Raw genomic sequence first — 26,467 nt, 5'->3', positions numbered from 1 at the left:
TGATAGCCTGGTGACATTTTAAACAATTTGATATAATTGTGAAAAGGCTATCAGAATACCAGCTGAAATACTTGTTTTAAATTTCATTTGAAATTATGGCATGGGGATACTATTTCAAAAGCAAACTTATAGAAATTAAATTTCATTGAGTCATAAAATATTTTCTTAAGAAAAAAATGTATGTGTAAATTTAAGTAAGCTTTTTTTTCTGTCTATATAATATGACAAATCTGTCCCTAAAATCTTATAAAATAAAAACAATAATTAAGTGTACTGGGAAAAAAATGTTACTGTAGGATTGAAAATAAGGAGAATGCTAGGTATTTAAGAGGAAATATCACGGTAAGAAAACGTAACAGAGCCTTATATACACTAAGTCACAAACCCTCCATGGTCTGTGAAATACATTCACGTTTTTTATCTTGTAACTTGGTATTTATTCCACAATACCTTGAATTGTAAAACAAAGTGACACACTTCTAGGGGAAAGATAATTCTGCAGTTCTAAGTCATTTTCTGAGTTTTTCTCAGTAATTCCACTGATGAAAAAAAGTGAGGCAAATGCTAGGGCAATACTGTCTAGCATCCTTCTCCTTATAGAAAGCAGCAAAGCCAGGTTTTGGTCTGGTCCCAGAATACAATAGTCTAAAATGCAGTATTCTCAACAACTAATTTTTCCTTTGATTGCTGATCACTTTCAAAGATCTATTCCACCGGCTATATACACCATGCTTGCCTTAAGATTGACATTAACCTTTGGGCTATCCTCAGAATTAATCTTGTTCAGAGAAATAAGAAGGAAGGATGAACTGGGCTCTATACCTGATCTGAAATCATTATAGAATGGAATCCTCAAAGTTAGGCCAAATTACTAGTATAAAAAGGAGACCATTCAACCAGCCATATGGTACTTAGTAAGAATATTAAGTTTCGCTCCTTGATCATCCACTAGCTGAGTAGTTAGTTAAAGCAGAGAAGGTTGAGAGAAAGACATGGAAGCAAGAAGCTGAAAGCAATGAAATCCAGAAGATAAGGGGAAAGAGCAGCAGACACCGCTGTGTGCCTTGCCATGTGGCAGAGGACCCAAGGATCACTGTCTTTGGGAAGAAAGCACTGCCTGGTGATGACTTGATTTGGACATTTTTCTCAGTCTCAAAACTGTAAATTCCCATTGTTAAAGTCAACCCATTTCTGGTATATTGCGTTCGACAGCTTAGTAAACTAGAACAGATTCTGGTACCAGTAGAGTGGAGTGCTGCTACTGCAACTATCAAAAATGTGGGAATGGCTTTATAAGTGCATAAGGGGTAGATTCTGGAAGAACTGCAAGATGCCTGATATAAAAGGCCTACACTGCTTTGAAAAAAGACTGTGGGTAGAAATCTGGGATGCTAAAAGTACTTTGTATTACGCCCTAAACAGAAACTATGAATGTATCATTGCAAACTGGAAGAAAAGTGACCCTTGTTTTAAACTGGCAAAGAATTTGACAAAATTGAGTCCTGGTGTTAGATGGAAAGCAGAATTTGGAAGTGATGAGCTTGGATGTTTAGCTGAGATTTCCAAACTAAATGTGGAAAGTGCTGTCTGGTTTTTCTTAGCAGCTAATAAGAAAATGTGAGAGGAAAAGAATAAGCTGAGAATTGAACTTCTGAGCCCAAAGAAACCAGAAATTGATGGTTTGGAGAACTGAACTGTGACCTTCTGGAAAGCAAGTCCCAGAGAATTGTGCTCCATGTGAGGGTTTAACTGACAATGGAATCAGTCAGACATTTCAGTGCAAGTAAGGATTGGAAATGCAGTTATCTAGAAAGGATCTGTGGAAAGTCCTCCTGTCTGATGGTTTGGACCCCTGTATAATATATGCTAACCCAACAAGTTTTTTTATGAGATCTGTGTGAACAGAACCATTGCCAGTCTGGACTAAAAGGGACAGACTGAAGAAAAATGACTTCAAAGGCAGAACCATGGAAGCTGAGGTCTGGACTATATACATATTCTTCATATTCTTGGGCCAAGAGAGTGGACCCACCAATGGTGTGTCTTAATCCTCTTACTGGAGTTCTTTATATAAGAATGAAATTCAGAAAAAGAGAGATAATGCCATGGAAGCAAGAAGCTGAAAGCAACAAAACCCAGAAGAGAAGGGAGAGACCAGCAGACACCACCATGTGACAAAGGAGTCCAGGAACATCAGCAGTGAGTCTCTGGGAAGAAAGCATTACCTGATGATGTCATGATTTGGACTTTTCTCAGCCTCAGAATTGTAAGCTTGCAAGTAAATAAATTCCCAATGTTAAAGACAAAATAAATGAATAAATAAATAAACTCATAAGTAAAAATAAAGCAGGGAGGGTCTAGAAGAAACAAAGAGACAAAAAGAATGTCTGGAAATGAACTGATCTCTCTAGGAAATAAGAGTAGAAAGGACATGAGTAAGAATGGATTATATTAAAGAAAGAAACAGGTGATCAAACACACAATGAAAATAAGGTTCTTTTCTGTCTAGACAAAAAGAGCATTTCACAATTTACCGGTACACACTAGAACTGTTTCAACATATTTTTCAAAAGGCTCTAATATTCAGAATTACTTACATTAAAAAAAAATCAAGTCATACAATTATGTAACAGATCTCAATACTACCTCATCACTTACGTAACTTGCAAAAAACCACCTTCCAAAATTTTTCATTGTTAAAATTTATATGGAAGTTCAATTCCATAGCAGCCTAAGCAGAGTTTTTTATCTTTCACCAGACCCTTATTTAGCATAGAAATGCTTTCTCTTTGTAATCAAAGTCTCTTTGGGCAACTTAACAATCTTGGCTCAACCCTTTAACCCTGAAGTAAGTTACAGCAATTTGAATACCCATAAAATGACAGGTTAATAATAGCTAGGTAGATTTTGGGTATTTTTGAGCATTTCCTGCAATTCCAGTATTAAAAGAGGTAGCATGTGTAGGCATTAAGGCTCTGAATCATAAAGGGTCATAAAATGCATTTTCACATGTAAAATGATATTTTCCTATAAAAATTAAACTTATTAAAGTTATCTGGCAAATATTCTCGAATATATGTTACATGTTTTCTTCCACAAAAATATTCCATTTCCAAAAGTTGTTTTTCTATAAAGCCAAGATAAGATAGGAAGTATTTTCACGTATCATTCTCAACTTCCCTGTAATCTATGAGGGTTGATCAAAGAAAAGAACTTCTATATGGCAGGTTGTGAAAGCGGTGGAAGCAAAGAAAAGGTATAGCTCAGAATATTCTATTCAACAGCACCCTAAAAACATTATTTGGTTTAAGAAAACCAGTACCAAAATTTAGGTTTCAAGAAGTGTAGCAGCACATGTTTTAGTAATATGAACTAAAAATATGAATCCCTTCTAAATTATCTCCAGATTGTCAAATAAGTTTTAATAAAACAAACTATTTTATAAGGTCTTACCACATAGACAAAGCGGGTTTAAATTTACAGCAATCAGTTTTGAATCTACTACCCCATAATCGTAATTCTGGTTGAATATGATTGCATAGATTGGGGAGAAGGTGGGAGGAGAAGGCACAAAAATTACTAAATTCCTGTTAGTTTTCTTTCCTAAGTATATAAATGCTCCCACCACTCCCACCTCCAATCACTAATCTAGTTATTACTGATGGGAGCTTATTTATCCCCCCTTAGGTATGTTTAACATGCTTAGATAATTATCTTAGAACTTTTACTATTAATGTTTTCCTGACATTTTCCTCTATTTAGGCTTCATTTCCATCTTTTTTTTTTTTCAGAGGAGTAAGGTAAGGTGTCATTCTCTTTTCAAATGCATAAATATAAACAATGAAAACCCTAACTGGGATTAAATTAAAATGGGCAGGTTTTCTATTCTATCGTTCCCCAATCTATTTAAACAAAACCAAACCCAAAACCTACCTTCCCAGGAGCATATGAATGTACTAATTCAACCGATGGGCAAAATTTAAATAAGTATTATACTTCTTGAAAAAAGTCAACAGCTGCTGTATTTTGGGGGGATCAAATTCCTTGACGTTACACACTAACTCAAAGGGCTTACAACCAAGTCCAAGATACACAGGTATAATACTTTAGGGTTCAGTGTATTGTTACCCTTTGTCCAGCTTGCTGCTTCCTTTTAATCTTTTCCAGAGTGTTGGCAGATTCCATTATTTTTAAAGTAAGAAAAGATTCACTTTCTGGTAAATTGTAATAGGAAAAGCCTATTCTTCATTATGCATATGTATATAAATAGCATGCATTTATAGTTCTGATTGGGAAAGGTTAGTGGTGAAGCAACTGTTTTCCTTTTGTTGTGAAATAGTGATCCTGGTGATCCTGAACTTAGAAACCTGAATTAAGCTCTGCTCTAACCAATGGCTAACATGACTTTTAAGATCCCTTTCAAAAGTTCTTTTTTTTAAATTTCCACTGCCTAAATAACAACTGGTTTAATATTAAACACTAAGGAAGTCAAACACATTTTACCTCTAAATTTACATTTTGGTACATGATTATGATCTCCTACCAAGTTACAGTGTATGATTATAAATGGGAAAACACAGAGTTAAGAATATGTTTGTAAATTCAAAATGAACGTAAAAGGTAGAATATAAATAGGAAGTTTTCCTATCTAAAGCTAGCTCCACAGTCTGTCAGTGCAGTCTTCTTTTATAGAAAAATACCCATTTTTACATGGGAAGCAGTAGTAAGGACAAAATGTCAAGTTTAGAATTTCAACACTCTTCTTGGCACCTTTCTTGCCCACAAAAACCAAGTAGTCAGGAACCATTCAGAATATTCTTCAGACAATGACTTAGTGGTGATTCTAGGATAGTGCATTTTCATCAGAATTCCACTGAAAACTAGCCTAGTAATGTCATGCACTATGTTCTACAGAAAAACACATAATGTACAATGTGTTCGGCTTTGAGAGAAGAACTCCCAAAAGATTTCATCTAGTAAGGGCCATGTATATAAAGGTGAACACACAGATTTAGAAACTAAGCTTTCTAGCATTATACTGCTGATTATTTTCAAGTTCTTATTCAAACCTAAAGTGACAAGAAATGTCACATTGGCAAGGTTATTGGTTTTGGTCATCCTAAGGGTTTGATAAATCAGATGACAATGTTATTTTAGAAAGAAAGACCAAAGGAGTATCAAACTTCAAGAATATTTGGGAGTCAATTCACCTAAAACCAACGCCCTGTATTCTCCACTGTTCAAAAGGCTTGTAGACAATCCATTGTCTTCCATTTCAACTAGTTGCATGGTCCACTTTGAAGGAGTGAGAAAAAAGCTGTGTACTTGTTCTTGACCTGTAAAGATTTCATCATGGAAGATTAATACTGATGCTGCTGCTGCCTGTTACTGGTTGTTTCTCTTTGCAGATGCCAATATCGATCAGAGAACAGGATTTCAGTGGCAGAGTTGTTGCTATACTGTTATTTCTTCAGAACGGAGGCACAAGGAGAGATGAATGCCACATCGCAAGGAGCAAAGGAGAGAGAGAGAAAGAAATGGTGTCAGGTGGCATGTTGGATGTGATTTTTGTTTTAGTAGATTGAGATGACTGTAAATTGTTTAGCTGATTCCTTCGGTCTGCAAAGATACATTTGTGTTGCTGATGATGATTCTTGACTACTCCTGTTCCAATTACAAATTGGTTATGTTTTCCAATAAAACTTCTGGCACTTATATTGAGGACTTATAAATCAAACCTACATATACTCACACATCTTAACACAAACATACATACACACACAGACCAGAGGCAGCCCCTACTACACTATTTGTATCCCATACTGAGATGTCAAACCTTCTGTATGTATTCTCTCCAACTAATCAAATATTTAAAATCTAGAAGATGACAAAATTTGGAGACTATCAAATAAAGACCAACACACATCCAGGGGTTCATATTGCAAACCAGAGAAATAGCGATGGTGAGGCATAGTTATAGGTCCTAATAACTCTCATAACACTTGTTTCCTCAACAGCCAAAGGATTATTATGACTGTAATTTGTATCTTTTAAATAATATTATGGCTATGGAGAAATCCATCACAAGGAAGTTGGTTTTTCAGGGAATTTTTTGTTGTTATTTGTGTTGATTTAGTAACAATACTTGAAAAACACATCCACATAGTTTTCATTAACTCCAAAAAAAAAAAGGTCTGATATAGAAATAACAACCTAGTGTAGTTCCTCTAATTGCAAAGATAAATTGTTTTCCCATGCCTAAAATTTATTGAAGACTGGTATCTAAACAGGAACAACCATATAAAGCACACTGACTTGTTCATTTTCTTAAATCCACAGGTTTCACATGTGACAACAGGTACAAAAATGGGATAGTAGCTGCGTTTCAAAAGAAATTTTTAAAAAGATATGACTTCATTTGCAACAAGGTTTTAATAAATTCCAATTGGGGAAGTCTGAATATATAATTACTCATAATAAAAGTTACTTTTTCAAATATTTTCAGGAATAATTTGTATATTTTCTATATATTTTATTATTTAGATCTCTTCTGTGAAATCATTAAGATATATAAAAAGTAAAATTACTTCAAAAAGCACTGATACTTTTTACATATAATGTGCTTCTCACTTGCTAGTAATATAGAAATATTCTAGCTGACAGAACAGTACTAACATAATTCTCAAGAAAGGTGATATGTGAGAGAGTGAGAGTGAAGGAGAAAGAGAGAAAAGTACGTATGTATGTGAAAAACATACTTAACAGGGGTCTCCATTATCTGCAATGAAAATGAAATAACATGTTTCCCAAAAGACTTAAGGAAATGCAAAACACCCACTACTCTAAGATGCAAATAAAGCTACAAGTAAATTAATTTTTCTGAACATAAAAGATCAATTTGCTATCCATCTACAACAAAATTTTAAGAACAGAGCATACAGGTATAGCCATTGAATATGAGTGAGAAAAGGCTCAAGTTCTGGCTTTGTCACTTTCTAGCTGTATTAACTCAGACAAAGCATATATAGAATACCTTGGCATTCAAAGAGTTAACCACTTATAAGTTAAAACATCCAAGTCTGTAAGATGTAGTGTCATGTAATCCTGCTGAAATAGGAATTTGAATCATGACTGTATAAGGTAAGGCGTGGAAATAAGTCACTTAATGAATGAGCATAATAAAATAGATCTCCTAGTATATATTCTCCACTTAATGGTCTCACAGGGTCATTAAAATTTAAAAGTCATATCTTAAAAGTATTTTATTATGAGGGAAATAATATGATAAAATGGTATTCACTGAAATCCTGGGCTAAATCAAATGTCAGGGTCTATGGTTAACTCTCCAAGTCTCAGTAACCACATCTGTGAAGTAGGGATAATAATACCTGACTAAAGATTATGAATCTCCAATGAGATATAGTATGTAATAGTGTTTTATAAATTGCAATGACCGTATAAACTAATGTTAAATAAACATAAATTAGATGAAAGAATTCTTGAGATATATAAAGTTATTTCCCTAATCTCAGAAGACAAAACTGGTAAGTCCTTAATAAAGTATATATTTACTTTTTGGTGGTAACTAGAAATATCTATTTATTTCAGCTACTTACTTCTGGAGATTTCTATATGACTCTCATTCCTTACTCTATCACACTACAACAGCTTTGGATTTATTTTATTTTTAACCCTACAGAGCAGCATAAAATATAAACTAAACTCTATTCAATATTAAACATACTTTTCTGTAGTTTAGTTAACCTATTCAATTATTATGCAATCATGTCATAAATTTTCCATTTAAAAAAAGGACACATTCTCTTATGTCCGTCCATACAGCATGTGCATCCTCAACATAAGTTTACTCCTGCACTGCTAACAAATTTAGTAATTCAACTTAACTTCAGGAGTTTATTAAATGGGAACGGATGTGTCTCAAGTGGCTCAGCACCTCCTTCCCACACAGGAGGTCCCAGGTTCAATCCCTGGCCCCAGTATATTTTTTAAAAAAAGAGTTTAATAAAGGGAGAGCAAGAACAATTCCTACTTGCTAAAGATGAGTATGCTGGGCTTCACATTTAAATCCTAAACTGATACAACAAAGGTTAATCCCTATACAGTTTACATGGACAGAAACATTGAGGGTTCATATCCAGCCTATGGCAGAAGTTACTGAGTTACAAGTTGCAGCACAGTTCATTTCAGTTTAATAAACCCAAGAGCATGGAGCTGGTAAGAGAGAAGTGGTAACATCTTTTCTCTTGACTCAAGCTTGTTGTCTATGTGCTAAAAGTGTCCAATCTGTCGGTCTCCTTTTTAAGAAAACAAAATGACCTCTTTTCCAACTGTGCTTTAGTATACCAAAATAACTTATTTTTAAAATACACAGCTTACTGCTTACTGTTTTTTAATTGTACAAGTCAAAATTTAATACCCAGTGGTATGGAGGCTACTATTTATTTATGCTTAAAGGTGGCACTACTTGATTAATTTTGTTCTCTGTATATATTGCTAACAACTTTCTCTATAATGCATTCCTTCTCCTAACCCAAAATAGTCTCTCAGAAGAGAACGTAAGAGTTCAAGATGTAAGAGTATGTTTCCAGCATTATCAGTTCATCCACTTTCCCAACATATTCATGATGGAATCAAAGAAAAGTTATGATATAAACTGGTTAAGAAGAAGATAAAATTAGAAATCTAAGACTTCTCAGTAAGTTTGATAAAAGTCAAAAAGAAAGAGGAAAAAGATGGAGGGAATGATCATTAGAAAGAATGAGCAAATAAAGAAAATGTAGAAGTGAATCCTGGGAAAGAGAATAATATGGAGGTTAAAAGAGAAGATGTAGTATTCTAGAACAGTTTACAAAATGTTCATATAATACCTAGACAGAAAAGTATAGTTAATTTTAGAAAACAGAAAAAAATTACATAGGAACCATGTATTCAAAGTACTAGGAAAGTTTTAAAATCAACCAACCAACCAAAAAAAAAACTGAAATCCTTCTTCTGAAGCCTTTTTACAAGTAAAGTATTTTTCATAATATAAATAGTCAATTCCTAATTTAATCACCTTTATAAAAACTTCACATTTTTTATTTTAGGTTTTTGTAAAGTAAGGCATACACGTAAAATGCTATCATTGGAGTCATTTTAAAATTGGTATTATATGTGAAAATAATAACCCTTCCATCAAAACTCTAAGAATTTACTTAGTATCCTAGTATCATAAAAAACTGTTTAGAAAATAATTGGTGAATCTTTATATAGGACATCAAGCATAATTCTCTATGAATTCATTATCAAAATACTTAAAAAGGGTCACACAAACACTTGTGACTCATTCTGCACTACAAAATCTCTTCCTTCTTCCCTTCTCAGTTCCATTATAACTCATCTGTTATAGAGACTCCAAACTGAAGTTGTCTACTGCATCTCACAGAGTGGGAGGAATAGGCAATAATTATAATAGAACATGATGGAAGCATCAAAAAAAAAAAAGACAAAAAAAGACCAGGAGATATCATTTTGAAATTCACTGTTTTCAAGTAGTTTAGGCTGAAGCCTTTCTGAGCAGGCATATATACAGACACTGTATAGTAAAGGACATTAAAGCAAATGATTTCTTTCTCCAGTTCCCTGTAATTTAATGGGAGGGGTTCCCAGCATGTCTACAGCTTTCCAAAGAGTAACAATTAGTACATAGTGTGACAGGAGCTGCTACCAGAAAAAGCTTCTTCTCTGTCCTATCTTTTCCCGGGGAAGGTAACATCATAGATACTATCTTTAATTAGTTCACCAACTTGATTTTAGCTATCATTTAACCTATTAAAAATTTTTTTAAGTAACTTGATAAGCAGAAAGCTGAATAAAATACTGGGTCAGAGAAAAAGAATTTTACAAGTCTGTCAACAACTTCATTTTGAGGGGGGAAAATCTATCATTATTATTTCTTTGAAATGATTTGAAATAAAATTGGGAGGTGTTAAAACAAAGGACCGATAACTTCATAGTTTACAAACAAGTACAAAGCTATAAATTATAAAAATATACTACATAGCACGAAGCATTATTTTTTTGAATTATACTACTTTATACTAATAATTAGGCTTTTAAAATTTTTAAAAATTTTCCCATGTTCATATTTTAATTGAAATATTTATTTAAGCATTTGATAGCTTATGCCATAAAATATAATAATATAACAATATAATACTATTATTATGAAAAATAAACAAATAATATGGAATTTTATATTTGATCTTAAAAATAAAGAAATATAAGAAGGTGGTATTTAACATAGTAACTTAAAGACCCCGGGGGTACGGTCAGGAATCACTCCTCTACTGTAGGGACACGATTTATCAACATCTCAAATTGCCATAAGATAAAGAAATGTTATTTTAATATGCTCAACATAAAATGCAAATTTAATAGCCTTTCCTTTTTGTCTGAAGTTTTAAATTTGGGATCATTCTCTCTTAGGTTTTGGCTCTTTAAGACCTATAACATAGCTGTCCATTTCTCCAGTAACAAATTAAACTAAAATTCCAGCTCCACATACCTTTTTGAGATGTCCTAGTCTAAGTTTGAAAATTTCTTCTTGTTCATGATATTCTGCCAAGGTCAACCTGCCAAAAATGAAATTGTGATTCTAGATATTAAGATTATTTCTTATTAACAACCAGCAAAATAAGATAAAATTAATCGAATGGAAATGTTACAATGTTCACAATTTTCACCCCAAAGTATATAAGTCAAAAATTCCTTAAGATATTCTTCAGAATACATTTGCTACTTAAAGATATCAGAATAACCAAGTAACCAACTGATTTATTCAACAACTATTTATTAGGTACTATATACCAGCCAATGTTCTAGAATATAGGTGTTAAGGATACAGTGAAAAACAAGATAGTTTCTCCAATATTTTAGTTTCAGCTTACACTCCATAGTGAGGAAAAGGAGGAAGACAATCTGTCAAAGAATTTAATAATTTCAAATAATGGAGTTATGAAGAAAACAAAAAAGGATGATTTGATAATGATTGACAGCATTATGCTAATTTAGACTGTGTGTTAGGGAGATGGCCTCTGATCTAAATGTCAGAGACAACCACAGACACTTGGGAGAGAGCATCCTAGACAAGTTCCAGCAATTATAAAAACTCAAAGGTAGAAAAAACTTGTTAAGTAAAAGGACAAGAAAGAAACAGAAGCATCACCAAGAGATTATAAATAATCAAAGAGGCTATGAGTAACAGAAGCGGCAAGCAGGGGCAAGATCATGTACAGACTTGCAGACTGAGTGAAGAATTTGAATTTTACTCTAAGAGTAATGAGAAATGACTGCAAAGGGAATAAGTCCAATTTGGGCACTGGTTTAAAAAATAAACAAAAACTAAGTTAGAATGTTAAATTCTAATGAAACAAAGACCCTTCTCTGCTTCCATATGTAGAGTAAATCAGCAAGATTGAGGAATGCTAAAACCACAGCCAAAGCCCCAAATTTCTAATAAAAATGAAATTAAGTAAGACTTTAAATCTTGGAAGTGCTTTATGGTTATTTTATTATTAATTTTTAAAATACTTTTATGTAACTTCAAAAAAATAAACAGTTCAATGTATGTAGGACCTATACACTTTATAACATTTCTTAAGACAAAATGATTTTGTATTCTGATACAAAAAAGGAAAAAGAATCATTTGATAACAAATCAACTTCCATTTCATACCCCGACTTTGAAAGAATTGCTTTATCTATCATATTCAAGCCCTTGTTTGTTCACTTACGTGTTCTGAGGGTTTCTGGCTAAGCACTCAACCCATATCTATTTATGCTTGTTCAGGTCCCACAGCAACATTTAGTATAAATGCTACTTCCCTTTAGCTAGATGCTAATTAAATTTATTAATTCTAAATAAAGTATATTCCAAGGAAAAAAAAATTCAGAGGAATTCAGTTAATATTCCACTGAGAAACTCTTAAAAAGATGCTTCTATTTTTATTATTAATAAATAGTTTAAATTAAATTTTAAATTAGATTTTAAATCTCTCTACCCAATTTTATGCATAAACCCACAAGCACTGGATTTCATCACTCTGACTATATGAATAATTGATACCTGCAGTGGTTGTTTATAGTAAATTTTGAAAATAAATGTAGCATAAACATAAACAGAAAGAAAGAGAAAAGAGAAAAAAGTGATATAGAAAGAAAATGAGGTCTGAAAATTAAAATTGGTATCTCAACAAACTCAATAAAAAAATGTTGGTAAAAAGCTTCTGGAAATGCATATATGCCCCAGTGGAAATTCAATTACCAGCATAACAACATCATTATTTTCTGTTCTTGACGTATGGTTTTTAGGATGGACTCAGGACTAATTTAAAAAAATATACACAAATCCTATTTTTGCTTTCTACAGAGGAATAAAACATAATTCTTTACTTTGAGTTTTTACAAATGACAGTGAGGTCACTTAGTAACTTACTGAGTTACACAGCACAGCTAAGTTCTAGTATTCATAAACTAGAATTAGTACCTAACTAGTCTGCTGAAATTTTGAAACTATATTCTATTAAGAAATTTGGCTACCATGCAAAATTGCAGAGCTACTTCACATGCAGATAGATGACTGGAATGATTGCAATAGGGGTGGACAGACAGTTCATTGTCTTGAATTGGTAGTAGGTTTTCAATTACTATTATTTTGACTTAATGATAAATTAATGAGCTTCATGATTAGTTTATTGAGTTTAAGTTTTGTTGGGTATAGCATGAAATAACACATATTTCAATAGGGCTTTTATTTCTAATTGATAATATATTCGTGTGCGGTGGTTCATATATAAAGCATTCATATCACCCCTATAGCTGAAGCAGGTGCACACAAATGCTTCCTTCCCAATTTTACTTAGTGCAGTGACACTTCATTAATTTCAAACAGCTGTGACGTAGAGTATTATTTCATAGCTTTAATCCTGATATTAAACACATAGAAGTCTCAGTAAAGATTAATGGTAGGTAAATTTGAACAACACAACTTAGCTATTTACTTAAAGCATTTTGATTACAATTACTAAAACTGCCATTAAGTGCCAAAATAAGTAGTTAAAGTATATGTACTAATTTATCTCTTCTTGATTTGAAAATTCAGTAAAAACTACATTAAGCATTAATAAGCAAATTTTACAGGTAATACTAAATATGAAGCTACCAGTTTTTTTTAGGGTAGTAGTTCTTACCATTTTACGATCATGGATACCTGAAAAAAGTATATTTTGTTTTTAATAATAAATACCTGTTTCTTTTTTTTTTTAAGATTTATTTTTTATTTATTTTTCTTCTCTCCCCACCCCCCCCAGTTGTCTGCTCTCTCTGTCCATTCGCTGTGTGTTTGTCTGTGACCGCTTCTATCCTTATCAGTGGTACCGGGAACCTGTGTTTCTTTTTGTTGCGTCATCTTGTTGTGTCAGCTCTCAATGTGTGCAGCGCCATTGTTGGGCAGGCTGCACCTTCTTTCGTGCTGAATGGCTCTCCTTACAGCACGCACTCCTTGCCCATGGGGTTCCCCTACGTGGGGGACACCCCTGCGTGGCATGGCACTCCTTGCGTGCGTCAGCACTGCACATGGGCCAGCTCCACACGGGTCAAGAGGCCGTGGGTTTGAACCACAGACCTCACAAGTGGTAGGCAGACGCCCTATTCGTTGGGCCAGGTCCACTTCCCAATACCTGTTTCTATAATAGTTTAACATAAATGTGGAACCACAGATCTTGGTACATGGAGATGGGGTACTCCTGTAACAAATACTTAAAAATGTGAAAGATTTAGAATTGGAAATTGGGCAGACACGAATATAAAGAGCATGAGTTAAAAAAAAAAAAAAAGAGCGTAGACTCCCTTGAACAGACTTTTTAGTAGAAATACAGATGCTAGTGAGGACTCAGAAGGAATTCAGAAGCATGGTGTAGAAAACATTTACAATGTTAGGAACAAACTATTGGTAGAAATAGGGACACTGGGGAAACGGACTTTGGCCCAGTGGTTAGGGCGTCCGTCTACCACATGGGAGGTCCGCGGTTCAAACCCCGGGCCTCCTTGACCCGTGTGGAGCTGGCCATGCGCAGTGCTGATGCGCGCAAGGAGTGCCGTGCCACACAGGGGTGTCCCCCGCGTGGGGGAGCCCCACGCGCAAGGAGTGCGCCCGTGAGGAAAGCCGCCCAGCATGAAAAGAAAGTGCAGCCTGCCCAGGAATGGCGCCGCCCACACTTCCCGTGCCGCTGACGACAACAGAAGCGGACAAAGAAACAAGACGCAGCAAAATAGACACCAAGAACAGACAACCAGGGGAGAGGGGGAAATTAAATAAATAAATAAATCTTTAAAAAAAAAAAAAAAAAAAAAAAAGAAATAGGGACACTGAAAGAGCTTCTGGTCAGGGCACAGAAGGAAGCAAGGAACATAATATTAGAAACTGGATGAAAAGGGATCCTTGTTAAATAGTGGCAGAAAGTTTAGCAGAATTATGTCTTATAGTTATAATCATGAAATAGCCACTTTATTTCAATTATTTATTTATTTATTGGGGGGTGCTAAATTTTACTCTGCCTGATACAATGTAAGATAAGAGATGTACTAATGAATGAAGAGCATTCATAAAAATAGTAAATACATTGGTTAAGTCTAGATCAACACTGACTTGAAGACAAGCATGATGTCTCATAGACAGATGTATAAGATTATGTACGTGTATGTATGTAAACACACATACTTGTAACAGAGGAAAAGACTCTAATTTTAATTTTTTAAAAAACTGATCAATTTTTAAAAAATATACCAAGAAGAAGAAAAAAAAAGACCAGGGGACAGAGACTAGGCAGGATAAGAATAAATAGAAAGGACAAAGAAAGACTAGATTTAAACCCCAATAAATAATTAAATGAAATGAAAATAGAGTATGGACTATTATTATCTCCAAGTTAGAGATATACGAAGAAGTTAAATAACTCACTTAGGGTCCTATGGCTGGTTAAGAAGTAAGCAAAAATTTAAGCTCCAGAGTCCATGCTTTTAACCACTATGTTATCTTACCAAATTGACTAAATCTTGCTGGTAGTTAAAAACAAGTTAAGAGCCAGGAACTATGTGCATACTTTACATGCATTATCTCATTTCATCTTTTCAACACTAGGCTGTAGGTACTTTCACAAATGAGGAAACAAAGGCTCAAAGAAATGAAATAGCTTACCAAAAAATAACACAGTCTGAAAAAGTCAGAGTTGGAATCCAGAACTATTGGACACCAGAGTCTGAACTCTTAACCACTACATAGTATTAACTTCATTTTCTATGCTAATTTCTTGACAGAAAAAAAAATTAAGGATTTATGATCTGTATTCTAATTATACTAGATGCTCTGCATACAAGGCCAAAGCCTAGTTATCATTAAATGATGATTTAAAAGTTTTTAGAAGACAGTGGTGGAATATGGCTGCTAAAATTTGCACTAAAAAAAATCTCCAACTATGACATACATGAATCAAAAGTGCTTCTGTGCCTTTTTTCCCTATTTGAATCTGCATATATATTAGGATATAATCAAACTGCTATGTAGTTATCACTCCATTTTCATTCTAAGAACAGATAGCCCTATGACTCCAAGTTTAGTTCTATGCCAACATATTAAAATAAAATGGTATGTATTAATAAAATGAGGCAGGACAATGACATTAAACTACAGTAAGGACTGCTAGTATCATGGAAAACAAGTAGAAAGCAAAACACTTGTGACAATATAGAAACATGGTCTACTGAGGAGAAAATGAAATTCAATCAAATGTTTATGTACTGTAATTTATATTTATCGACCACTTTCTATATGCCAGGAGCTGTGCTAGATATTGATCCTATAGAGAAAGAATAATGGGATAAATACAATAGAGACAGACATGTACAAAAGCCTATGGGGAAGCAGACTTGGCCCAGTGGTTAGGGCGTCCGTCTACCACATGGGAGGTCTGCGGTTCAAACCCCGGGCCTCCTTGACCCCTGTGGAGCTGACCCATGCACAGTGCTGATGCGTGCAAGGAGTGCCATGCCACGCAGGGTTGTCCCCCGCATAGGAGAGCCCCACATGCAAGGAGTGCGCCCCGTAAGGAGAGCCGCCCAGCGCGAAAGAAAGTTCAGCCTGCCCAGGAATGGCACGGCACACACACAGAGAGGTGACGCAGCAAGATGACACAACAAAAAAAGAGATTCCCATGCCGCTAACAACAACAGAAGCAGTCAAAAAGAAGAACACACAGCAAAAGGGACACAGAGAACAGACAACTGGGATGGGCGGGCGATGAAGGGTAGAAAAAAACAAAAACAAAAAACAAAAGCCTATGGGCACCTAACCTGAGGGGAAATAAGGAGAAATTGGGAAGAAAAAAGGTTAGAGAGGGCTTCCTACTGAAATTTTTATTTGATTCAAGCCTTAAAGGATGAATAGGGGGAAGCGGATTTGGTCCAATGGATAGGGCGTCCGCCTACCACACGGGAGGTCCAAGGTTCAAACCCAGGGCCTCCTGATCCATGTGATGAGCTGGCCTACACACAGTGCTGATGTGTGCAAGGAGTGCCGTGCCATGCAGGGGTTTGCCTTGCATAGGGGAGCCCCACGCGTAAGGAGCACGCCCCGTAAGAAGAGCTACCAAGTGCAAAAAAAGTACAGCCTGCCCAGGAATGGCACTGCACACACGGAGAGCTGACACAACAAGATGACGCAACAAAAAGAAACACAGATTCCCATGCCACTGATAAGAATACAACTGGACACAGAAGAACACACAGCGAGTGGACACAGAAAGCAGACAACTGGGGGGGAGGGCAGGGAAGGGGAGAGAAAAATAAATAAAAAATAAAAATCTAATAAAAAGGATGAATAGGAAAGACAAGTGGAGAAAGACAAAGAACAAGATGTACAAAGGTATAAAAACAAGCAAGTAAAGTTTTAGAGAACTGATAATTTAACATAGAATATACACAGGATGGATGTTAGGAGATGACGCTAAAGAATACATGAGAAGGCTTGGAAAGGGCCATCATGAGGAGGAGGTTTTATTTTGACAGGGGCAAGTCACTGAAAGAGGTTAAGCATGAAAATATATGAGAAACAGTAATCTAGGTTAGTTAAAAAACAATAGCAAGAACAACACATGAGGTCCTACACAAAGACAGTGGTGATGAAGATAGACGGAACAGGACTGATTTGAAAATGTTACAGAAATAGACATAGAGAATCAGAGAAAGGGAGACAACTAAGATGACTCTCAGGTTTCTAGTGTCATTATAACTGAGTGGATGGTAATGTTATGGTTGAAGAGACACAGGGCACTATGGCAATACCTCAAAGTAATAATTCCTGTCCTTCAGGAGTCAGGAAAGCTTTCACAGGAGGCAATATCTAGTTTGGGATTTAAAAGATGAATAGAAGTTAGACAATGGTTTGGAGTATGAAAGTTTGAAATATGGGTATGGGGGGACACTGGTCAATTGCGAAATTTGAGGATTCAATTTGAAATTTACAAGAAGCCAGATCATAAGTGCTTTGTAAGCCAAATTAAGACTTGGATATCATTCAAGCAATGGAGAGCCATGGAAGGGTTTATAAACTTTATGATTCCCATTTAGTAAAGAAATGGAGATATTTTATTTCCATTTTTGGAAAATGACTCTGCCTGCAACCATTAAAACAGATTGGAGGACTAGACTAAAGTTGGAATGTATGTGTTTGGCAAGGGAAGAGAGGCAATAAGCCAATAAGAGATGGCAGTAAAGTAACCTGAGTTAGGATGGTGTCACTGAGACTTAGATAAGTGACCAGATTTGATATCTGTTAAAGTTCATACAGGCCTTCTTTTAATGACTGCTCACTCACCTACCTATCTACCCATAAATTTTTTTTTTGTTGTTAGCAACAAATTTACTAATTTACAAAAATTTATTTACTATACACATTTTAAAAAGTTATTTGTTTGCTAGCTTGTTTTCACTATTGGTAACCAAATACTTTAATTTTAATTTACAATAGCTTAAGAAAATTAGTAGTCCAGAAGGAGGAAGCAGATTTTGAGAGGGCTTTTTGAAAGATAAGATCATTATTACTCACTAATGAAAAAAAAAAACAAACCTAAAACAGTAAAAATGGATTAGGAAGAATAAATGGCTTTGAGATCTAAAATGTTAAGGGTAACTCTCAGAATTCTGGCATGAAAAACTGAGTAAGTGGATGGCTGTGGTATTCACCAATAGAAGACAAGGAAGGCAAAAGGCAAAGGCTTTGAGTGTGTGCGCGCACACAGGAATGTTAAAGATAACAGTAAATATGGTTTTGTACAGGTTGCATTAGAGGTTCAGGACATTTAAATATTGATATTAATTAAGGAGAGGTATGCCAATCAAGATTGAGATGTAAGGATCTGATACTCAAGAGAAAGTGGGATGGAGATAGAAGATTGCTGCTTATCAGCAGCATATATGAGGGGACTGAAACCCTGACACTAGATAATACTCAAGGAGAAAATGCAGAGTGAGAAATAAGATGGCCTAGGACAAATCTTTAAAAACATTATAGATTAGTAAGTGATGTTCATAGAAGACAATGAGAAGATGTAACCAGAGGAATTAAAACAAAAATTGGGAGAACAAGGTATCTCAAAAGCTAAGGCAATTTAGAAGTTACCAGGGGATAAGGGGAAAGAGAGAGGGGAATGTATGTTTGGTGGCTATGGAGTGTTTGTAAATAAAATTAATTAAAAAACAAAAAACTAAGGCAACAGTCTTTTGGGAAAAAATAAGAAGTCAACAGTATTCAATGCTGCCAAGTAAATTAAAGACTCAAATATCTACAGCATTGAGAATCAAGAAGATAATTAAAAACAAAACAATTCCAGTTAAGACAGGAGAGAAGAGAAAGTGAGGTGGAAAAGGATACAAGGATGATAGAATATAGAGATTAGTGGGATTTATAGTTGGGGGAGAAATGTTTTATATGTGTGTGTTTTACACTAAAGATGGAAGAGGGCTTATACATGTTTTTTGAAAGGAAAGAACCAGTAGAGAACAAAAGGCTGCTGTCTGATGTTTTATATGGATGTTATTTTTTTCCCCCTCTGTTGAAAGATAATCTTTCATCCATGCTTAAAATACCATCCCTTGCTACATCAGGAATCTCTTCCATTGATACCTTCTCTTACATCTTCAACCTTTTGTTTTCTACTCATACAGATTTATATAATTTCTTCTAAAACAGGAATATTATTTAACTCAGATACACCTTCAAATTAAAATTTTAACAGTGGTACTCTCTATTGGATGGGACCATGGTCTAGATTGTTTCATTATGCTTTTCCATATTTTCTACAATAATAATTACAGAAAATAAAACTATTTTTAAAAATTTCTTCATCCCTCAAATTAAAGAGTAATTCATCATTAATGCAGGAAATTTAGAAAAGAAAAAGAACAGAAAGGGGAAAATTCAATACCCATAAAGCACCAACATTTTGCTTCCAAAGTTTGAGAAAACAAATGTCAATTATATTATTTAAATTAACATTTTCTCAGACAAAGGAACATTTAATGGGAATTCTGAACTGGTAGAATCAAAACTTTGATACCTTACCATTCAGACATGGAAAAATGACTTCTAGTCTTGCTTAACTTCCTAAATCTCCATTTTATAAAAGTAGAATTCTGATATTTTGTGCTTATTTTAACTTAGAGCTAAATTTTCGATCTTGCGTTCCTTCAGTTTTTTTTACTAAAGTATTAATTTAACTATAAATCACATCCACTGCTAACATTCATACTTACTAGCAACAATTTAAAAAAAGGAAAATTATAAATGGAGGCTTACAGTTGTGGTAAGTTTGGTCTAACAAAAGGATCATTTTCTGCTCCGTTGACTGCTTTGTTTTTCCTTTGTTTTGGTTCAGAATTAGTAGAAGGTGCCTGAGAATTATTGGCTGTGGGAGGTTTGCGTTTGGCTAGAAGTTTCCTCTGTCTTTCAATATCTTCCCTTTGCTGATTCACCCATTCTTGTTGCCTATGAATAAATAAATAAATAGACAAATACATATATACGTGCATGCACAGTAACCTTCCATTACTTTTCACAGTTAACATTTTTAAAAACATGAAAAATCATCTAAAACAAATTTGTAACCTTACAGTTCTACCACTTTGAATCAACTCTAAACACATCCTCCAGGTCTCATTTGAAACAATTTCTAAGTGAGGTAAGGCCTTCCTTAAACTCCCTGAACTAAGGAAAAATATACTGCCACGTGTAATCTCATGTAACCTTGTACCCCATCCCCAACCCCATTCCTAACAAATACAGGTAATTGTTCACATCCTTCCGTGACGACAGAGATCCTTTCTATTTAACATTCTTACTATATAACTAGTATCTAGTACAGTGCTAAGCACATAATAGGTACTCAATAAATACTTACTGGATAAAAAAATAAATGAATGAGCTAAAAAAACTAAAAAGATTTAACAGCGATAAGTATAGGGTAGATTTTATATTAACACAATGCATCTCATCACTTGAGTATTTGTTGACAAATTTACGAAAGGCAAATATGTATTTAAAATGAAAAGTGTTATTTTCCAAATTTATGCTAAAAAGAAATTTGGGGAATAGGAAGTTACTTGGAAAGGAAACAAAAATTGACCTTAATATAAGAAATTAAGAGAGAAAAAAGGAATTTTGACAATCTAAAGAAAGGAAACAAGGAAACAGCAGGAAATATTAGCATACCTTTGAAAAATGGGCACTTAATACAAGTAAAAATATTAATGCTTTTCATTCAAAAACCTAAACAATTTTGCAAATAGCTCACTAATTCTAAAAACTAAGAGATATCATGTTTATAATAAATATACAGGTTGGAGATTGTAGCATTTTGACTAGAGCATTATTAAGTAAGTAGGTTTGCTGGTTTGGAACTACATGTACACTAACCTTGATCATGCCTTAATTTGGACATTTTCCCAGCCTCAAAACTGTAAGCAGATAAATTTCCACTTTTAAGCCAATCCATTTAATTGGAAAGCAGTAGGTAAAGCTGAAGTTTTTAAAAAGCATACCATTAAACAATCCTTTAAGCTTGTTGTAAAAGTTGCCAAGTTCCCTATTAAGTTATCTCACCGTTCCCCCCCCCCCCCCCCCCCCGCCCCCCCACCAAAATTTAAAAAGGCTTGTCAAAGGCTTTAATCACCCACTCGCCCCACCTGCAGCCCCATTTCAACCAAGACTATTAGGTTCCTATTCTACTGATGCAGAATTGGCTTTACACACGTTCCTATGCCTTACGGTTCTTGTGAGATAGAGTAGAATGAGACAAGAAGTAAAAGAATCAAGAAGTACTTAGGGGGAAGCCGACCTGGCCCAATGGATAGAGCGTCCACCTACCACATGGGAGGTCCGCGGTTCAAACCCTGGGCCTCCTTGACCCGTGTGGAGCTAGTCCATGTGCAGCGCTGATGTGCACAGTGCCACGCATGGGTGTCCCCTGGGTGGGGTAGCCCCAGGTGCAAGGAGTGCGTCCCAGCGTGAAAGAAAGTGCAGCTTGCCCAAGAATGGCTCTGCACACATGGAGTGCTGACACAGCAAGATGATCCAACAAAAAGAAACACAGATTCCCGGTGCCGCTGATAAGGATGGAAGCGGACACAGAACACACAGCAAATGAACACAGAGAGCAGACAACTGGGGGGGGGGGGCGAGGCGGGGAGAGAAATAAATAAATAAATCTTTTAAAAAAAGTACTTAGGTAGAAGAGCAAAAGGGTTGAGAAAAATCTCAAGAATACAAAGGTAAAACAAGACATAATCTCACTTTCATTTAGAAGTAGATATAAACAATTTTCATGTATTAAAAAGGTAAACTGTAAAGTAGTTTAGAATATAGACAAAAGTTATAAATGAAAATAAACAGCAATAAATCTAATGATTAAAATACTTACGGAAAGTAAAGAATTACTGGAATGGTTATAGTTGCTAATAACTGCTTAGTTGGGAATGATTATCCAGTTTAGAAATTATTTATTAATATTATTTTTTGTTTTTTAAAATACTAATTTTCATTTTTAAATTTTTCTTATCCTCCAACCACTTTGGATTATATCAATGATTATAAACACCTTTACATATGAAAGTATATATATGTAACAGCACACAGTAGGCCCTCTTTTTTGTTCATTACTAAGGCTACTGCAGATCTGAATTTAATAGCAGAGGTTCTTGCCCATAAATGACTAAAATAATATGGCTTCTATCTCAAATCTATCTCCTCCTCTCCATTTTTTCACTGTCAAGAAGTAGCTTAAGCCTACTCATCTTTCATCTGGACCATCTCTCTATAGTAACTGTCAACAATTTAACCTATTTCCAGTATTTTTTCCACATTACCAACAGACTTATATTTCTAAAACTCAATTCTGAACATATACACTACATACAAACCTTTAACAGCTCCCCATTACCCACACAATTAAAATCCAAACTCACCACCACGGCAAGAGCAGTGTCTTTAATAATGGTGTGACTAACATCAAATATAGCTTTCTGAATGAATCTGCTGGGAGGGAGAAAACAGCTCCCAGGCAGAAGGCCACTTTGTGTGGCAAGACTGGGTACCAGCATTTGAAATAGCAATGGTATATGGTATGATAAGAAATAAGGCCGTCCCTCCATTTTCCATAATTGGATCGACTCTGGGAAAGCTGATGCAGATGCTGGCATTACCCTTGCTTTTCAGGTTCTTAGAATTTTTCCAGCAAAGAAAGAAACAGCATTGTTCCTGTCCCCTTAATACATAAACAGTCAACATAACCTTACCTATCACTACCTGAAGTCATGAAAATATGGCAACAATAAATTCATGGTTTTCAAGTTTGCCCCAGAAATGCTAAAACCATATGGTCAATTCAGCTGATTTTTGAGTGTATGTGAGGCAGAAGAGAAAAATTTCCTGTCTTTTTCTTAGGAATAGGAGAACAGGCAAGTGTTAAATATTAATAACTAAAGTAAGGTTTGGGGAATGGGAAAAAAATAAAGTAGAAAAATCCCAAGATATGAACAAATATCTTCCAATGAATATTACATTTTCAACAGTTTTCTTCCCAAAATGTCATCTAAATAGCTACAGGGTCAGTTAATACTTTGGAAAGTCACATTTAGAATGATACATTATACTCTATAGATGAATGCTAATCAATAAGTCCAGTAAAGCTAAAACTATAATTCAACACCCCTCTATTTACATCTTCATTCCAACTGTACTAATTCTATGATTTCAAATAATAGCTGTATATGTAGAACATAATTCCAAATCCAAATCTTTTCAGGTAATGGAAACCTAAACGAATACTAAATTTTTAAAAATGTAAGAATGACTAACTTCACAAGATTCTGAAATGCAAAACCATCTGTCCATTGTTCAGTAAATGAAGCACCATGTCTAACTGTTGTAAAGTGCCCAAGGCGTAACCTGTCTTGCATACTCTTTTCTCTGCTTGACAGTTTTTCTTGTGTACTCTGAAAGGAGAAGGAAAAAAAATCATCACTCAAATTTATTCATTTAAATTTTCAAAGCTTATAAAGGGAAAGGGGTTGGTGAAGGGAAAGGGAGAAATTACTGAATTTTTAACTTACCTTTTCAATAAGAAGCTTCTTGCTCATTGATATGCACTTATTTAATCGTTCTTTGTATTTTTCAAGTAATTTTTGTTGTTCATCTATCTGCCGTCTGAGATCACAGTTAGCCTATAAACATGAGTAGAAAATACAAAAGGTATAGAATTTATGTGTAAATGAAACATTTAGGAAATTTTTAATGTTCTGAATAAATGATATAAAGAGAAAGCATTAGTAAGTTTAAATATCTGAGTATGATACTAGGAATGAAAGAACTTCCCATGGGATGGTAGTACTGATTAATGTTGATTAGTTGTGTAAAAGAAAATACATGGAATTTGGATCCATATTCCCTGGACTCAAATCCACACTTTAAGTAATGTAGCCTTGACTACATTAAATAATTTATCTGAATCTAAGCCCAGTTTTCTTATTTCCAAAATAGGGACAAAAAGATCTACCTCACCTAAATAAAATGAAATATGGTATATAAAGTGTCTAACACTTAAAAAATAAATGAGTTCTCTTTCATCTAGTGATAATTTTTTTTTCTCCATTAAACCTGTAGATTACACAGTTGCCCATCCAATAATTAACTAACCCTGCCATTCTTTTTTGGCAATAGGATACCAATTTTGTTCACTTTGTAAATACTCATGATCAGGGAAGAAGCCTGTGATAGTTAGGCTCATGTGTCAACTTCCCCAGGTAATGGTGCCTGGTAGTCTGGTCAAGCAAGCACTAGCCTAGCTAACAGTTACTGGAAGGATATTTTGTCAACTTAAATTTAAATTGATTGCATCTATGACTGATTACATCTACAATCAACCAGCTGAAGTCCTTAAAAGGAGAAGTGATTATTTCAGCAGTCAGAAGACAATTTTCATCTTTACTTCGGCCAGCCAGCTGCTCCTGGGGAATTCATAGAGGACCTTCATTGGAATTCCCAGCTTGCAGCCTGCCCTACAGAATTTAGACTTATGTATCCCACAGTAACATGAGACAATTTTATAAAAACCTCATAATACTTACAGGTATTGCCTGTCAATTCTGTTTCCCTAGAAAACCCTGGCTAGTTACTACAGTGGCAACAAAATCACCTGGAGGGTTCGTTAAAAGATTGCTAGACCCCATCCCCAGAATACTCTGATTCAGTAAATCATGGGTGGGGGTTGGGATATGTGTGTCTGAACATCTTTACTTCCAACAAGTTCCCCAGTAGTGCTGATACTTCTGGTTGGGGACTATACTTTAAAAACCACCCATCTAGGCCCAACATGGAGGTACTTATCAGCAACAATGGAAGCCAAAGTAATAGCATAATATCCTCAAAGTGTTCAGAGAATGTAACTGTCAACCTGAAATTATATACCCAATAAAACTGTTTTCAAGGAAGAAGAGATTTTCAGAAAAGCAGCAGAATTTTAACACCAACAGACCTTCAATAAAATCCTAGCAAAACTGAAATAGAAAGCTATTACCTCAACTTAATAATGGGCATCTACCAAACATATTTTAATGGTGAAATGTTGGAAACTTCTTTATAAAGCCAAAAATAATACAAGGATGCCTAGTATTACCACTACTACTTAACACAGTACTAAACGTTTGATCAGACCAAAAAGGCCTAAAATAAAAGTTGTGAGGGTTAAGAAAGAACAAAAAGGTCATTATTTGTAGATATGATCACCTACAAAGAAAATCCAAAGGAATCTGCAGAAGAATCATCAGAAATTAAAAGGCACTTTAAGGGAGTGGATGTGGCAACCAGTTGGTTGCCCAACTCCCACATGGGAGGTCCTACATTTGGTTCCTGGTGCTTCCTAATGAAAGAGCAGGCAGACAACGAACAGATGGTGAGTGCAAACAACTAGCAAAAACAAGCAAACAGACAAGGGAGCCACCTTGGGGGTAAGGGGAGGCAGTTTAGCAAGATGGCTGGATACAATACAGAAATCAAAGTCATTTCTATATACTGGAAATAGCAAGAAAATATATTTTAAAAAATTATACAGGAAGCAAATGTGGCTGAAGCAGTTGGGTGCCTGCCTCCCATATGGGAGGTCCTGGGTTTAGTTCTTAGTGCCTCCTAAAGAAGACAAGCAGACAACAATCTACACAACAAGCAGAGACAGGGAGCAGACAATGAGCAGACAGACGAGGGAGCCATTTTTGGGGGGGGAATGTATAATTTGGGGGAAAAAAAAAACAAATGTACAACTCAGTATTGGTTTAAAAAAAAATAAACATTTATATTTAAAAGAAATAATAAAGTATCCAAGAATAAACCTAACAAAAGATGTAGAAAATCTCATGGAGAAAATATTGTGTGTGTGAGAGAGAGACAGTCTTGAAAAATTGATACTAAAATGTCTCTAAGACTGAAAAGGGCCGAAAACTCTTTATTTTTTTCCAAAAAAAAACCAGATATGTATTCAACCATACATTGAGATTTAATATAAGCTTCAATATTTGTGGTCACCCAAATCCATATTGTTCCACTTTCTTAAAAATGGAACCTTAATGTTTTTTTCTGGGATGAAATGACCACACTTCCCAGCTTCCCTTGCAGCTCAGGATGGGGTCAATAACATGTGAGCAGAAGTGGTTCAATGGGATATCCAAGAAGGCTACACACAGAGTGTTGCTCTATTTGTTTTTCCTCTCCTCTTCCTGTTTTCTGTTTGGAGAACAGAAATACTTGTGACTCGAACAGATATTATGGATGTAAATGTGACTTTCAAGATGGAAGCCACAATGAGAATAA

The 26,467-nt window shown here is 34.9% G+C and overlaps 1 protein-coding gene across 1 annotated transcript in view; it reads right to left on the bottom strand.

Moving 5' to 3' along the window:
* Positions 1 to 26,467, bottom strand: part of TLK1 (tousled like kinase 1) — a 141,849-nt gene that overhangs the window by 27,314 nt on the left and 88,068 nt on the right. Inside the window, exons 9-12 of the mRNA XM_058300657.1 lie at positions 23,719 to 23,829; positions 23,465 to 23,601; positions 19,910 to 20,098; positions 10,568 to 10,634 (exon numbers count right to left, since the gene is read on the bottom strand). Of these exons, the coding sequence (XP_058156640.1) occupies positions 10,568 to 10,634; positions 19,910 to 20,098; positions 23,465 to 23,601; positions 23,719 to 23,829 (504 nt within the window). The remainder of the gene's footprint in view (positions 1 to 10,567; positions 10,635 to 19,909; positions 20,099 to 23,464; positions 23,602 to 23,718; positions 23,830 to 26,467) is intronic.

Source organism: Dasypus novemcinctus, chromosome 7, assembly GCF_030445035.2.
Source record: "Dasypus novemcinctus isolate mDasNov1 chromosome 7, mDasNov1.1.hap2, whole genome shotgun sequence".
NCBI classification, from domain to species: Eukaryota; Metazoa; Chordata; class Mammalia; order Cingulata; family Dasypodidae; genus Dasypus; species Dasypus novemcinctus.
The sequence above is the reverse complement of the archived record's forward strand: the minus strand, read 5'-3'. Positions and strand labels throughout refer to the sequence as shown.